Source organism: Xiphophorus hellerii, chromosome 1, assembly GCF_003331165.1.
Source record: "Xiphophorus hellerii strain 12219 chromosome 1, Xiphophorus_hellerii-4.1, whole genome shotgun sequence".
NCBI classification, from domain to species: Eukaryota; Metazoa; Chordata; class Actinopteri; order Cyprinodontiformes; family Poeciliidae; genus Xiphophorus; species Xiphophorus hellerii.
This window is the reverse complement of record NC_045672.1, coordinates 20,093,534-20,111,194: the sequence shown is the minus strand read 5'-3', so window position 1 is coordinate 20,111,194 and position 17,661 is coordinate 20,093,534. Positions and strand designations below refer to the sequence as shown.

General features: G+C 39.2%; 1 protein-coding gene across 1 annotated transcript in view; it reads right to left on the bottom strand.

Annotated features, from left to right (window-relative positions):
• LOC116728437 (metabotropic glutamate receptor 7-like) overlaps positions 1-16,214 on the bottom strand; it is a 114,241-nt gene extending 98,027 nt beyond the window's left edge. The window contains exon 1 of the mRNA XM_032576561.1: positions 14,750-16,214. Coding sequence (XP_032432452.1) covers positions 14,750-15,238 — 489 coding nt within the window. The 5' untranslated portion in view covers positions 15,239-16,214. The remainder of the gene's footprint in view (positions 1-14,749) is intronic.
• Positions 16,215-17,661: the final 1,447 nt, after the last annotated feature.

Genomic DNA, 17,661 nt, shown 5'->3' with positions numbered 1-17,661 from the left:
TGGCCCGCATTGTACTGGCTGATATATTGGTTATATATTACTGCCTGTTGTTTGAAAATGTTCTGATGCGCCCTGAAGCCCTGCTGCAATAACACAACACAGGGACCAACAATGAGTCCCGGTGGCGGTTTATTATATATTCTGAGAAACGAAGCACAGTGAACCCCAACATGGTGGAACGACACACACAAGTACAATTTTTGGGGGGGAACATGAACTTATTTGGTCTAATTTGTTTTCTCCCATTTTATTAACCATCTATTATTTCTTTCAAAAAGTAACTAATCATATAAACTACTTTTGGCAGGGCAGCACTAGAGCACCATTTTGAACAATTACTCTTATTTTTTGTTACTACATTTTATAGTGAAACTGTATTTCTTTTCCCCTCACATTTATATGACAGCTTCAGTACGTAGTTGTATAATTTTTATACTTACATCATATTTTATAAACATTCTATAGTGGCATGGATTAAAATCTAAACCCCTAAAAACATTAATTTCAAAACAAGATGTAGCTAATTAAGCTGTAATCATATTTGTAGTTGGCAGTAGATACACATACTAGTACAAGTCAGAAAAAGGGAGAAACATCAAACTGATGCCTTTATATTTGCATGACTCGAAACCACCAGAGAAAACTGAGAATATATGAAATCACTCAAACAGAAGGAACAATGTAAGTTTGTTTCACTCTCTTGCAGCTCTCGCAGCCATGTCTCTGTCTCATTCTTGCTGCTCTTCATGCCTACATTAGATTTCTCATATCAGCCTGCAGTCGAGGCAGAGCCTCGTGCCATAAAGCTCAAGGGACAGCAAGACATCTATGTGAGAGTTGCCCCTTCTCTTCATTTCATGTGTGAGACATGCCACACAGACTTTACCATCTTAAGTGTATTGTTGCATTAGCTTTCCTACATGAGCGTGGCTGTAATGGAGACAATGGAGGTTTTGAGCCTGACAACCATGAAATTTGGCGCAGACATTCTCAGTCCTGGGTGGTTGAATCCTAATGACATCTGCGATTCCATGGCAGTTTTTTTTCTATGACTGACTTTTGGATAAATATCTCACAATCTCCTCAGGGTGGACAGTAGTGAAAATGGCCGCAGTCAATCATCCCCTGCAGTTCAAATGCTGTGACTTTCATCCCAACTGTGTCTTGATAGATTACACAGTTTATACTGTTGTCTTCAACCAATATTATGTCAGTAGTTAAAAAGTCAAGTGGAGATGTTTGCATTCCTATAAGACTCAAGTATTATTCTGTACCAAGTAGAAAGTCATTTGATTATGTAGACAAACCTTGTGAATGTTTTCCTACCTACCATCATTTACTGCTATTAAAATGGCTCAGTGTATTCTGAACTTTAATCTTCATCTGGTAAAGCCATTATTTTCCTGATTTTGATGTCTCCTTTATGGGGGGAGGTGTGGAGGTACAGTGTTGTTTTTGTCTCAAACATCACTTTCGCACACATAGGCAACAAACTATTTCTTTATTTTCCAGGGGCTTTAGACCTTTTATGTCTACTGAACACTTTATCAGTTGCTAATACAACATAATTTACTCTTTACGCTGGAAGCTGCTACTAGTGATGTTTTATGATATGTTTACAAGTATAAGCCTTCATTTATGTACTCCTATAGACCACAGTAATTACATAAAGGTCTTAGTGCTGTAACAAAGAAAGTTATGCTGTTTGATTCTTTATTTTTTTTTTAAATACTTATTTTAACAGCTTTATTTGCTAAATATGCATACAAGATGGTAGCAAAAACAAACAATATGCTGCTCGATAAATGTCTTAAAAAAGGAGATTTCTGAATATGACATAGATATACCAGATACAATCAGATGGTTTCCAATTTTTCTTTCAAAATAAATGAATTATAATTTTCTGTAAAAAAAACTATTTTCAATAATTTGCTGAATTCAAGGTTTGCATGTTTATGCAGAACCAGTTCTTGTAATATCTGTTATATGAAATAATTCAAATCATTTGCCATTTTCTTGCAATAATTTTATAATCAAACATAAATTGTGGTATAATTGCAATTTAACATATTTTTAACTTATTTTTGAGTTTCACATGAACCCCAGTAGCAAAATTCTGTTTCTTTTTTGTAGCATCTCATAGCTCTCGTCAGGATTGGGTTTTCTCTGTGTTGATTTGAGTTTTTCTGTGTGTTTATTTTGGATTTCTGTGTCTTGAGTCTCCATGTTGTCCTGTCTACCCTTTGATTGTTCCCAGGTGTGTCTCGTTCTGTGATTACCCTCTGTGTATTTAACCCCACCTGTGCTCCTTGTTCCTCGTTGGGTCCTAGTCTAAGCTGCGGTACCAGTCTGTCAGTTCTGTTGTGTTGCTTTGATGTTACCAGTTGCTACCAGTGTGAGCTCATCTGTGCTGCCTGGATTAGTGTGTTTTTTGGTTTACTAATTCATAATTTTCAATCTACAGCCTGGGTTCATTGCATTATTGTCATCACCTCACGCCGCAATTCATGACAGCTCTTTTTTTCTATTGTCAATCTATGGAAGAGAATTAGGGTAACTAAGAAAAAAAATTATTCAGACTTTTCTCTCGTCACAAAAAAAGTCAGAATTCTTTTTTTTCAGTGGCCCTAATCCTCTTCCGTAGTTAATCACCTATCTGACAAACATAATATCATGTCATCCTCCCTCAGCAATCCCAATGCACTAAAGACTTGTAACATGGCTTAGCTCGGCTGCATTCAGGTCCCCAGCAAAAATTAGATTTTTAAGTCAGCTTGAATGTTCGATTGCCAAGTCAATCAAGCTGAACATCTGTTAATTATTGTGACAACCTGCGTCCCGTTGCGTCTTGACATGAAAAAAAAAAAAAGCTCAATAGACAGCAAGCCTAAATCCAGATGAACATTTAGACTCTCCGTTGTGTTCAGCTGAGTGCTGATGAGAGAATAAAAATCTGTGGTTACATTTCAATCAGTTTCACCTTCAAGTGTAGGAAAATGCTTTGTTGGACTTGTTGACTAAAAATTGCAGTACACTTTAAGCATATGAACGTGAAGTTAATTACCAAATTCAATGAACTTTGAAATTTTAGCCAGAAGCTTTGCTTGTATTTTATATTTTTATGTTACGTGGCTGATAGGATAACAGCATTTTTACTCTTGGAAGGAACAGTGCTGAAAGAAACAACTCCCCCCAAATAAACCACATGGTTAAAAACATGAATGAATAACTGCTTTTACAGTTGTTCCTTTAGCACATTCACTTTTCCCTTCCCAGATTTATGTTCCCTTGTTTAGTACAGAGGGATGCAGAGATTCAGACAATGAACTTATGAACATACCTACAGTATTTTCCCAAACTAAGTGACATTACCACCACAAACTTGATGGTATTTTAATGAGGCCATGTGGTATGTGGTGATGTGGTATTTTAATTAGTTCGCCATCAAGCCTACACATTTCAAATTTGTGATATGGAAGGAAATTATGCATATGTTGATACTTTATATAACCACCTTTTCATATTCACTTGCAGTGAATACAGCGGCAAGTTTGTCAAGTTGAAGTCTAAAACTGTACCATGCTAATACATAGCACGCCTTGATCTAACCATTTCATCCTAGTACTAGCTGTATGTCTAGACTTATTATCCTGCTGGGAGGTAAACCTCACCCCCAGTCTCAAATCCTGTTAATGACACGTTTCTGTTTCATCGCATAATGCTGCCACCAGCATATTTCATCATAGTGTTGGGATGTTCAGGGTGACATAGCTTGTGGCAAACTTAGCTTTCTTTCTTTACAATTCTGACACATTGTACATGCAAGCCAAGAAGTTTCATTTGGGACTCGTGAGTGACTCTTTATACATGTCTCTTGTTACTAAGATACTGTATGTTACTGTATTGGTTTCAAACGTTATTTTTTTCTAAAAGAATGAGATAGAGAAATGTGTCCCATTTGTTATTTCATGAAGATGTAATTTAAAAATTCCAGAATTTTCACATACTTGTATTTTTTTTTCTTTTTCTGATAATATGACATCAGCTGCTCAGTTCTTGACTATTTTTAATAAAATACTGTTTACTTTTAGTCAAGCAAGTTTTTCAACTTAAAGTATAGTTTCAACTCAAGAGTAAAGTTTTTAGTGACACACGGATTAAATCTATTCATTAACTAGATGATTTCTCCTGAAAATAATTTTTTACTGGATTTCATTCAAAGGTATCGGAGTAAGGAGGAACTGAATAAATATACAAGGCAAATTTTGAGGTTTTTATTTGCACAGAAATCTGTGAATATGTGAAACTACTCAAGCTTTAGGGATACTTTAGCATGGAGCTAGAAATTACTCAATTTTAGACACAAAGGTTACCAACAGTTGTCCTACCACTACATTGTAAAATTGTCTGGATACCCCTGAATTATTCATGTATTTAGTACTTAGCTTTAAGCTGGGTATACACTATGTGACATTTGGCTCAGTAGCAGACGACCTTCTAATAGTGTGACAGTTTTTGCTATCTGGTGGAGTCTCAGCCAAAGTATTTGTCATGCATTGTGAATTACAGAGTGTAACGAGAAGCGATTAACACCTCACGACCAGCTCCCAATCAGCAATCATTCGGCTGCATGAAAATCAAGTCTGTTTGAAATTCTGGTCGCCAGTCCTGAGGGTATTGCACTGCTGAATATAATATGATATATTATTATTATTAAATGTTGCTTGACTAAAAGTAGACGTGTCAGCAAAAAGGACAGGCAGAAATTTGAATACTGGAATTTATGAACTTCAGAAGTCTTCAAAGATGCATAAAAATAAGTTGTTGTTTTTTTCCCAAAGCATTTATCCTTCCATATTTACTTTAAGGTTCCCTTATCTCCCTCAAATTAGCATACATCGAGATGTTTTCAAACACTTAACTGCAGTAAAGAAATGTAGCTAACTGTAATGACGTTAAAGTTGAAGTTTCTCCGCACACAATGTCAAGGGGTGCCAAGGAAGCATGTTTTCTTTTGTTGAGCATTCGTTTATTCTCAGGCAGGCATCTCCTCACTTCCGGATTTTTCTTTTTCTTCTTTGTAACTGTGAATTCAAGGTTACGTTTGATGAACGCACAGACAGTGTGAGCAGTCAGGTCACATCCAAGCATCAGGTCGTAGGGTGTGAGGACATGATTCATGAGCTGTGAATTATTGAACCCTGCAATATAGTCGTATAGTTCAAGTTGGTGCTGAAAACAACGACTGTGAAGTGTATGCCCAGACCTAACTGTCTTTTTTTTAAAACAATCATGCTTTACACAAGTTTGACTGATGAAAAACACCAGGCCTGTTTTTAAGCTCCAGGTTACTGTTGCAAAAATTTTAATTTTTCTTATTTTAAATTAATTGATTTCACTTATTTATCCCCACCACTTCCTTTAGCCACTTTTGTGTGACTGAATATTTACCCCGTGATGTAAGTGTGTCTGAAACTTTTCATTAAAGGTTTTTATATTGCTTAGAAATGTGGTAAACATTCTCGTGTGTTTCTCTTTTCTTCATACCTTTGTGGCCTTTTCTCTTTCATGTCCCAAGAGGGAATTCTCTGTGACAAGTAAATCCACCATATTAGTCTTAAGTGCAGTATAATTTCTAGTGTGCCTTGTGATTTCAGAGGTGGATGTGGAAAGTGTTCAGAGAGTGATAAAATAGAGAACAAAGCACAGAAAAGGAAACTCAATGTTGCGTTTTGAAGCTCCAGACACACTGAAAGGCAGCACTAAAAGCAGCCTTTTAGCAAATTTACTTGACTCATTTACGCAGATTTGTGGGACTACGAGATAAGTGCTTGTAAAAAAAAAACCCTCAAAAAACCAGGAGAAGATCATATTTAGAAGGCAAACTTCTTACTCATCTCTACAGACCTTTTGTACTTACATAAGAGCTGAGAAACAGAGTTGGATGTTATTTAGTCATGCAGAAGATAAACCCACAACAGATGAGAGGCTTTGAAACCGATGCTCTGCACTGAATGTTGCGCAGGTCACAGATGATGCTTTTTGAACGGACTACAATGGACTCCGCGGTGGTGCCTTTCACTCCACACCGGATGGCTTTCTGCAGAACCAAGTTTTCAAATCAAGTTTTACTTTTCAGAGGAATGAGTGAGAGGAGAAGCAGCAGCAAGCAGAGACCTCCTTGTGCCTTTCCACTCATCCCCGTAAGAGGATCCGACGTAATGGGGTTTCCTCTCCTCTGGCTCCTTCTGCTCAGTAGAGAAAAAAAAAGCTGCACAAAACTTCCAACGAAGTCTGATACTCCTATATTCTTGTCACATTTTACAGCGACTGAGACGATCGGTTCCGAGTGGTTGGGCTGTGACCTCAATGTGAGTTTATAGCAGCATTTGTTGTGATCTCAAATTCAGCACAATAAAGAGTATGACCCTATAGAGAGTCGAATTGTTGAGATTATCCAACCAAAACCCTGAACTGATGTAGAAGTCAGGCATGGTACTTATTAAAGACAGCAAAACCACATTTATTAGCTGAAAATCACATAAAAGAGCAATAAACAAGCTCCTGTGTTAAAAAAAAAATGAAGACCAGAATACAAATGTATTCTCTTTTGTTAGAGAATATATTTTTCATATAGGAAGCTATTACTTTGCTGCATAATAAAGCTAACCCTGCCCCCCCGGCCATAGGGAATAACATTAATATTACTTGTTCACAAATTCATCTTAGCAGGCGGCTGACCCAACAGCTCTGTGTCAACAGCAATGACAACTTGTCTAACAGCAGCTGAATTTATTCATTTTATTAACACTGCACAAGCAGCTCAGGCTGTTCGCCTATATGTCCATATAAGTCAATATATAGCTGCAACTTTTTATCATTGGATTTTCCTTAAGGAAACACTAAAATTCAAACTCCCAAATATAATTTAAACATAAAATTAACTGTTGGGATTGGCTAATGTATGCCTTACAAAATATGACATTTTTCGCTACCAAACCTTTGAGGGCCACATAGAACAGTTGAGTTATGTTGAAAATAAAATTACAAAGATAATATTTACTAATAAGGTGATAACTGGATTTTATGAAGGGGTATCAGAGTATGTGGACAAGTACAAATGCATGTGGCCCTTTTCAGATTTAGACTTGTAAATACTCTAGAAAACAAGGTGCTGTTTTGCTTTGGTTCATGAAATATATCAATGCTTTTGTTTGTAATGTGATAAAATGCAAGAACGTTCTTGAGGCAGTGTGTTTGTGTCCTAGCATCCAAATAAATATTCCTAAAGAAAAATCTTTCACCTGCGTCCTCTAGTCATCCTCGAGCATTTCACCCTCAAAGCCAGAATGCTTTTGCTTGGGGACATAAACCGTTCTCGCCTCGCTGACTTCTTCAAAAGTTCAATGTGTTTGAACTCTGCCCTCAGAAAACAGCAATACTCACCGATACACCAGCCAATTTGAAGGAGCAGGTGGTAGTGACCTTTCCTTAAGTAAGTATTGATTGTTTGTTTTCCTGTTTGTATAACTGCATGCTTGAAGAACACAAGTAATTCCAGGGACGAAAGGGGGAGGGAAGGAGCTGATGTTGTGCAGCTCACCATGACTGCATGGACATCGAGCTGCAAAAGTACAAGCGTTTAAGCGTTAAGTACCAAACAAAAGGCGTGTTACTGTCATCTTATAGAATGCCATTGTTAGCATACTTGCAACTCTACTTCTCATGGCATCCTTATTACTTACTTCAGAGTATGAGTCAACTCCTCTTTGACAATTCAAGTTTATTTTGGTCAAAATACCTAAAGGGTTCAAATTATAACCAGTAGAAGGAGTCACTGAACTGAAGGTAATAGTGTCCTAAAATATCAACTTTGTATGACACGGCCCATTGATTTCTATTCAAATGCTTGTTATATGTTTGCTCATATTTTCCAATAATTCTGAAAGGAGTACAAGATAAATAAGCAGTGCAATGTCTCCTAAACAACACTTTGCATGAAATGGCATGCATAAATTACTGACGTGTTATGCAGTGTTGTGTTTTGTGATGGATTGGCAACCACTAAGCCACCACACCACCCCCATGCAACAATGCTGAACAAGATCGAGCAGCTATAGAAGCTGTTTAACCCGGTTAATGGGTAAATCTTAGATTTTGGAAAAGTTAAATATTAATTTATTATGAACATGAAGTCAACAAGACCTGCATAAAACCACCTGTCTAACTGATGAATTATGAATCTGTCTATCTAGCTATCTAGCCTAGTCTGTTAGTGGTAACTTTTATTTTGTAATTCTTTCCTGTTTGTTTTTTAGGGGCTGTGAATGCAGTGTGACATAGAGGGCAATTCAATTAAGCTTCTCTTTAAAATAGCAAGACAGGAAAACGTGTCATGTAGATAAGACAGATGTGTGTTGATCTTTGTGAGTTAGGGAATGGTAAGAACAAATAATTCCCTATCTACACTTACAATCAGAGCAATCTTTAACGGTTCAAACCAGTGAGCAGGAAGATAAAGAAGGTAAAAAAAAAAATTTAAACACTCCAGAGCTCCAGCAAACAGTTGTATCTTGGGATGACCAAGTCTTCATAACAAACACAAAATGTTAAATGGTACAGGGTCTTTGATTTAAAACCATGTTCACTATTAGTCAAACGAGACTACAGGTAGATGTGCATGGATGAATATGAGGTCAGAGACCTTTTATAACTCTGTGGAGTATGAAGGGAAAAATGCTGTGGATCTATTTTCTTCCAAAAACCCTAGGAAAGTTGTTAGAGTGTATTGCATTATTCACTCTCTGAAATACTGCAGTATTTTAATAGATGTATCGTTGGGCTCTGCCAGACTACTGAAAATAACTCTTCACTGGATCTATCAACAGGTTAATGATCCGAAACAACACAGGAAAAGTGGGCGAACAGAAGAAGGATCCAGAGAGATGTAGAGACAGAAAAAGGGCAATTACAAACTTAAGTTTTGACCTCTAGGAAGAATTAGATTATCAAAAGTAATGACCGACAAAGAGCTAAAAGGTCTGATGACAGCAGTGACTTTATAAAAAACATGTAGCATTATTTATGTAGTATTTTTTACTAGTGAATAAAGCTACTTAAATTAACAGTCAGATTTTTCAAAAGCAAATTTTCTAAAGTAAATATGTACTTCTGGAATAAAATGTATTTTAATTTCATTCCTTAAAGTATAGTTAAAGTATAGCACCCTAGTTGTCTTACCTGATATAGTGTCACAGGTTTTAACAACTGTGTTCATACAAGAATGTATCAAGCTTTAAACTTTTTTCTGTCTCACCTAAAAAGAGTTGAAGCTTTAATACTGAAACACAAAATCACCTGCTTGTTCTTGTGTTCACTTATTGCTTTTTGACGCAACATTTATCTATATTTGACTTGAACTGAGCACTAAACAGAGTAGCTCTTTGCTGCAAATAAAAGAAGTGTGCTGGATATATAAAAGAATCTAAGTTAAAGGATTATTTTAAAATGCTATGAAGAATAATTTGCTTCTCATAACCATGAGGACTTTATGACCTTACGAAGCCAGAAATGTAACTCAATACATTATTTATCTGACTGCTCTGCCCTACAGATGGGCTGAACAGTTTGATTCATGTTTTAATTCTCTTGAATAAGCCACCCTGTTAATGAGTGCCTGGCCATGATTGGCCCTGTTTGGTAGCTTATTGTAATCATTCATATCCCAACACGGCTTTAATATCAGTCCACAGGGTAGTTTGTGCAGAATTTTCTTATGGGAGCTTTTAAAAATATCCAAACAATATTTCTTGTATGTTCCAGCTAATAGTGTTAGAAACATTTGCAGTTCCACTTCTTTATATCCCACAGGGACATGTGCACAATAGCAAGGCAACAGACTTTTCTACTGAATGGTATATACAATAATGTGAATAGAAAAAATTCCTTTTACTTTCAATATTTTATAGCGTTGTAAAAGTTAAACTGTACTCGGGCAAGTCTGTGTTTAATGGCACGAGAAGCAGCCCATTAGCAAAGATGGAGAGAAAACACAAAAGCTGAAATCAGTGATTTGGTTTATTAAATGTCCACAGGACCCTTTTGTCTTCTGTCCTTCAGCGATTTTATTAGTTTGTGAGCATGTAGAGGTCGTTCCAAAACTTTTTCGCACTCTGTCGAATTAAAACTGCAATGTACAATGTGTTTCATTGGGATTTTGTTTGATATACTGACAAAAAAGGTATTTGTGATTTTTTAAACACTTGTACAACTTGGTGTACATTTATATTCAGCTTCTATTAATCCAGTATCCCTAAATAAAGCCAAGTAAAATTCAATGCAACAACCTATGCTCAGAAGGTTACCAAGTGATGGACCAAGTCCATCGGTGTGTATTTTAAAAGAACACTCCAGACAGGTAAGAGATAAAGCAGTGGAGAAGCTTAGAACATTGTTATTCTATAAAAAATCCCAAGCTTTAAACATAATAACTACAAAACTGCCTGAAACATGGCCATCCACATGAGAAAACAGCCAGGACAAGGAAAGCATTAATCAGAGAGGAAGCCTACGGGTCTTTGGTAACTCCACAGGAGCTGCTGAGATTCACAACTTGGATAAAAGATATTGCCAACAGGATAACAGTTAGTTATGCACTTTACAAATCTGCATGGAAAACTAGTAAAAAAGAAAAAATCCAATTATTATTGATAGCCCAATGATTTTCAGTTTGAAATGTTCCACAGACCAGAGGAGACCAAAAACATTTTCTGGATCTGGTCAGATGAGACTTTATGCACAGTGGAAAGGTTACACCACATACACTCTGAATACTCCATTGCAAATGTGAAACATGATGATGGCAGCATTATGCTGTGGGTGTGCAATCAGACCGAACAAAAAAAATCAGTCTCCAAAATGTGGCTTTTTAAAATGACATATATTGACTCAGGAGGGCTGAATACATATGTTCACCCTAATTCCAACCTTCATTTGTTAAACCTTTCAAAAAAACACATATCCTTCGCCTTTCACTTCACGCTTTAGACTGCAATGTGTTGATCTGATACATAAAATGACAGTACATTACACAGCATATCTTAGCATAGTAGCTTTTGGCTGTAAGGTGACAAAATGTGAAAATGTGCTTTTTGCAAGGCTCTGCACTATAAGTATGTGCCTACTTATGCATGATTACCCACTCATAATCCTGCACATTTGACACCATCTGCGTTTTTTTATCATTTATCATCTGGCTGAATATTATAGCAGGGTTGTGACTAATTGCCTTAAGCAAAAGTCCACAGAAAACCCGATTTACTTAACCTCTGGTATTTAGTGTCATATTTGGAGCTTGTAGTGTCACTCACACACACACACACACACCCCCGCACACAATGAGCCCTTCTTATTCCTCTGGTGTCCATCTCCTCCACTGTCAGCTGAATGGATCACACTGCAAGTCTTCCATCTCCTTCAAATCAGTCACAGCGATGATTCTGTGAAAAAGGAGAGCCGACTGGAGCCTGTCAGTGCTATGAGAGCAGAGGACATCAATGCCTCACTTAGACAGCTATTCTAAGGGGGCTGCTTCCCCCGACAGGAGGACAAGACGGAGTTCACCTGGATTCAATACAAGGTTTTTCCCTCAGCCTTCAGCAGAAAAGATGCAATGCTGAACAGCAGACCGCACTCCCTGATGTTAAATGTCATCTTGATAAAAATCTATTTTATGATTCATTCAAGAGGCTAAAACTTACAAATGGACAAAAGTTGCCTCGTTCTTTGAACTGCGTTGTCATCCTTCTTCTCCTTATGATCGAGAGCAGAAAACAAGGGAATGGGCGATTTTCTTTTTTTCCGAAAAGGTGCAAAACATCATAGCTGCTGATAACAATTCCTGAGTTCTGCAGATTGATTTCTTTTCCTCGTGTGGCATTGTTGCTTCTCATTTCCAACGCAGCATGAAAGGCACAGAAATAAAAACATCTTAGCAGCAAATCGGCCTCACCATGGCAACAGTATTGATCAACCCTCCTGGGTCCTCAGAAAAATCTATCCCTCATGTCAATTTCCCAGCATTAACAGTTCAGCAGCCACTCATGTCTTGAATAGACGGGCCATGATATTTGGAATCTGGCAATAAAATCTGCGATCATTATTTAGCTTCCCTGATGATTCATTTATCACAGGAGTGAGACACCAAATGACCTATTGATATTCAGAGAGAACAATGAGGTAAGTAGGCTAGGAGGGCAACTTCAGACATTAGGCTTCAGGAGTACTCACTCTGCTTTGGCATCTAGACTTAGCTGCTGTGAAACATTTTACCTAAAAAGCTTTTCTCTCAAGAAATCAATGTTTTTTGAGGGGGGGGGGGGGTTTATCTGTTCATAGCTCATGAATTACAGCTTGGGATGAGGACATTTGTATTTTGTTCAGAAACCTGTCAAATTCCAAAAGACAATGAAGGGGAAATGGGACTGGAGTTCTTATTTGATCACTATAACTATGCAAAAAGATTAATATCCAGTAATATATTTAACATTTTTGATGTCAACTTCAAACATCAAGGTGTTTCATTGTTAATTCCACCATCCAAAAACAGGAAAGGTATGGCAAAAGTGCAAACCAAAAAGACATGACCACCTAAACTGACAGATGAGAAGATCTTCACAGAAAATGGCATAAACAAAACCACTGTCTAAAAAAACGCATAAGTAGTTCAATTTGCTGTTGGTCAAAAGTCATGAAGGGGACACAGCAAACAAGCACTGAACAATTACAACCAAGATTTACATTTTCATAACTTTAAATAACTTTCTTTGTCGACATCATAAAATCAAAACAGAAACATTGATTGTAGAATGTCAAAGTCTAAGAATATTTAAGGTGTGTAAATAGTTTGTCAAGGCACTGAGTTGCGACATAGGCTTGCACTGAAAGTTGCATTTCTACCAGTTCCAGCTAGTACATTGAATTATTAAAAACAAGATAATGCTAAGGTGAATATTTTCAAAGGAATGCTTAATTTCTCATCGTTCAGGTGTGGCAATTTTGGCATGATGATTAAGTCTCGCTCTCTGGAAACAGTTTCGGGGAAGCAAGGGGGTTGCGCGGAGTGATGGATGAAGCTGCATGACAACTGCTGTCACTCCAAAGATTCCTCAAGCTTGATTACGACAGCCGAGCTTCAGAGCCACATTGCGCATGAACTACACCTACACTCTGACACCTTGACGCTCGCAGATGTGCGGGTCCAACTGGTGGGAGGAGGAGAGACTGAAGGGAACTGGAGAGTGATCTGTTTTGCAGATCTTACATAGAGATTAATGAGCAGAAATTTGATGTGCACAGAACAACCAAACACTCATCAATAAATTAAATAAATAAAGTTAGAATAACGACTGAATGTGTGCGTGGGTGTGTGTGTGTGAGTGTGTGTTTTTTTTTGACCAAACTACTATCATGGAAATTTCCTATGCTATATTAACAAGTGAAGTGGCGGCAAGACTAAAAGCTGTGGTGGAGTCCATCTGTCCAGCCACTTGAGCCTCAAAACCCACAAAATAGCCGATAAATAAATAAATAAATGATGGTATTATGTTTGTGGCGCTTTCTGTATGCGCATGTAAGAAGGAAAAATATGGAAGAGCTAAAAGCTTGTTAAGTATGTTGATGGTCTTCCAGTTGCAGTTTAACTGATACTTACTGTCAGGCCAATGCTCTGTCTAATTGAACTGAAACAAAACACTGCACGACAAGTCTGCGAGTTGCAATCTGCAACCGCAAATCATTAACACAAACACTCCAGCTCCTGCTCTACTGTCCCCATGCACACAGGAAAGACTGCTCACAACTCTGCACACTTGCAAGAGTAGCTACGTTGTGTTTCAAGCAATTAGTTATTTTACCATGGAGCTGTGCTTTAAATATTTAATTTGGTGTATTGGTGCCCTGCTGCTGCTGCTTCCTGTTTGAATGCAGCACCAGCAGCTGACTGTAAGCAAGATAAGGAGATGTGACCACAAACACCTTTTTAAAAAGATAAAACATTCAGTCTCTTTGACTTGCAGTCATCTAGTTCAATAAGGCTGAAAACAGCTTGAAAGCGAGGCCGTGTGGAGATAAAAGCAGGCCAACTCAACTGTAATCTAGTCTTTGAGTTTTAAAACAATTTATATATATATATATGTATGTATATATATATATATATCTAAAAAGAACCGCCTGCAGTCTTGTTGTACAAGAGGCTCCTATAATCATGTGCAATCACATGAAATAGGCCTGTTATTCTCAGGAGGGGGGTAGTTGAGTTTGGGTGTGATTGTGTCAGGCTGTCAATGCCCACTCATCCAGACTCTGGAGTGAGACTGGAACAGACGGGAGCTGTTCTTTCAGCACCACCGGGGACATGCAACAGCACACTCAGCTGTCGCATCCACACAGTGTAGTGGTTTGGAAAGCCCCCCAAACTCACACCACCTGCCCTTCTAGAATCCCCACGACTTATAAAGTGGACAGAATTCGCGATCAGAATATGAATGAAAACTTATGCAGGGGAAGTATATCCACTTTTTTATTATTATTTATTCTTCTCAGATAGGGAAAGAGTAGGCGCACCACTTCCTCTGCCCCCCCTGAAGCGCACAAATGCCAGGGGATTGTTCACAGTAGTGGGAAATAAATAATAAAAACATGAAAGCCACACACAAGAAAAATAAATAAATAAACTTGCTCAGAGACTTGCCTGAAACAGGCGTAGGATGTTGGCAACCATAATCGACACCGAGCTCGCCGAGGCTCCGATCACTCCCACCACTTTCTCGGGCTTGACGAACACCGGCGGCTCCCCGTTCGTGCACCTCACGTCTGAAGTGTCCTTTGTGATGAGGGCTTGCACAAAAGTTAAGGACTGCTCCAGAGCGTACGTATCCCTCGAGCAAGTGTCAAGCACCCGTGCGCCAAGGGTGATGTTGGGTAAGAGTTGCTCGTCCTGGTTGATCTGGTCCAGCGCGTACATCATGGCCTCCAAGCGCTGGATGCCGTTCTCCTTTTTCAGGTCCCCGCACGGCGTGCCGTCGGGTCCCCTGGAGTGCACCGGGAAGAGTCCGCCGAGGGTCAAGTGCCCCTGTGTCCGTATGGAGTGTGGCGCGTAGGTCTCCTGGAGCAGCGCAAAATCCACCAAGGCGCTCAGGAGCCAAAGCAGTCTCCAGACGCAAAGACCCGGACGCGCCATGCTCAACTTTTGTAGGAAAGATGGAGTCGACTGATGATGATTTTTGAAGTTTGTTAGAAAATCTCCATTTTAGTCACCAAGGTGGAGATTCAACAAGCTGGGCCGAAGAAGCGAGACGGAATGAAAGGCTCAGGCAAACTGCGCCCATCGCTGTGCAGCCAGGAGGAGCGAGCAGCGCAGCTTGTTGAATAGTGAAGACCCCGACAGTAATTCAGCTCCCCCCATCCATTAGACGGACAGTATCAGTGATCACACTCCGAAGATTAACTGGCTGTTGGAAACGCAGGCAAGTCACGCTCTGCTCAAATCTGAAATACCTCAACAATCGCAATTCAAGCAAATTCCGTGGGAAAAAAAGGGGGGCAGAGATTATCTCTCAAAATCTGCGCTCAAAATTAAATTTGTGCACCGGCAGAAGTGGGTGACATTCTTCCCGGCCATAACAACTCCACGGAAGCGCACGGAAGCTTGGCTCGGCTGTGGTGTCTGTCTCCCATGGGTGCATAATCATCTCCACAGCCTCCAGAGAGAGCAAGAAAGGGAGAGCACAGAATAGAGCGAGAGAGAGACAGTAAGACAAAAAAGAGAGAAAGATTAATACCCGCGCAAATGAGCGATCACTAAGCAGAGGACTGAGAGAACCCAGCTAATTAAATCCGAGGCTGTTTTTCCCCCCGTCTCTGCAACCGGTCGCATTTAAGGACGAAATGAATGAGAGGTTTCAGTGTGCGCGCCGAGTTTTCAGCTCCCCCCTTTTTCCTCTCCATGCGAGACGTCACTCAGCTGGCAGTGGGGGAGGAGGGGGGGAGAAGGAAGGGGGACTGGCACCACTACACAGCAAGGTTTCCAGGAAGTTGTCTCCAGACTCTTAAGAAGGGAAAGGCGACGAAAAGAAATCGCATATACGCTTAAATAATGAGGAAAAAAATGCGAGTGGCTCTCACTGCTTCGCTGTGTAGGCTCCCTCAAAAACAGACACGCAGCACCCCCCCCACACACACACACACACACACTGGGGGAAAAAAAAACTCAGCATTTCCTTTCTTTTGATGTTGACAATGGCAGGCTTGGAATCGAGATTGGTGGCATTAAGAAAACACAGAGAAGCGGCAGGTTTTATGAAGGGCTTCACCCCACTCACAGGAACGTGCCTTTCCTGAAATAGTTTTGGATTAATTACTGATGCACCTTTAAAACAGGGAGGAAGGAGAAAGAGGGGTTCCAGGCTGGTCTCCCAGGCAACCCTTCTTCTGAAGACTCTCCTCTGCAACCTACACCCCTCCAATACACACATGCACCCAGTGGAGATAGAAACTCTACAAGCCTCTGTTCAAATGCCAGTTTTTTTTGTGATGTAAAAAACGAGACCATTGTGTATCATTTTAGCAAAGTTTTCACCTTTAATGAGGCAAACATTTTGTACAGTCCAACTTGAAAACAAAGAGAAATCAATAAAGGTACTTTTTAAAAACATATTCAGCATCTTTATAAGGTTTTTAATGAGCATCCTACTTATTTGTAAGTGCTTAACCAGTTTTTTTTCAGGTTTGGGTTTAGTTTTGAACTCTAGCCCATTCCTAGCCTGGTAAAAAACAGTTCCTTGTACTACACATGGCTCGTTCACAGGATCTGTACTCTCAGCTGTTGAGAAATGATTGCTTCACCGAGGCGTGGACTGTGTTGAGGTTTTAAATTTTATTCAATTGGTACAGTTCGCCCAAGACAAACAGTAAGAAACTTACCAGAGATTGCCCGCGCTGGAAACAACCATTCTCCACTGCAAATGGAGAAGTTCCAAGCTGAACGAAGTTAATTTAATATTTGAAAGCGTGGTCAATGCGGACTGAATGGCTTTGTTTACTTCCGCCGCTGCCATTGTTAAAACTCCAGACAGACTACAATTTTAAAACATCGCAGAAAATCAATGTCATTGGTCACAACTTCACCTTGTGTTCGCTGATTGGCCTGGTCAAAAATCGACCAGAGACAATCCGAGTCAAGGGGCGAAAGCACAGACTGTGATGGAAGCCAGATTTTTTTTTCTTTCAAGTGGTATTCCACAGGAAGGTAATGGCCAGGCTACTCCCTTCCAAGCTTTTTTTTTCTCATGTATTTATTCTTTTGTTGATTTGGGGGTATACTTGGACTCAGTGTTTTGCTGAAAACTAAAATTAATCTTCACTAGCAAAAACTTGAAGGTTTTTTTTTATTATTTTTTTTTATCAAAGATTAATGTTTTAACTTGTATTTCATTGTGGATATAATCCCAGACCATACTGCTTCCACCGCCAAACGACAATGTGGGTATGATGTTTGGCAGTGTGTCTCTGTGTTACACTGTGATGGATGTCTTCTGGACATATCAGGCCCTTGGTGACCCTGCAAAGATAAGCGGATGGGCAGATGGACCGATGAATGGACGG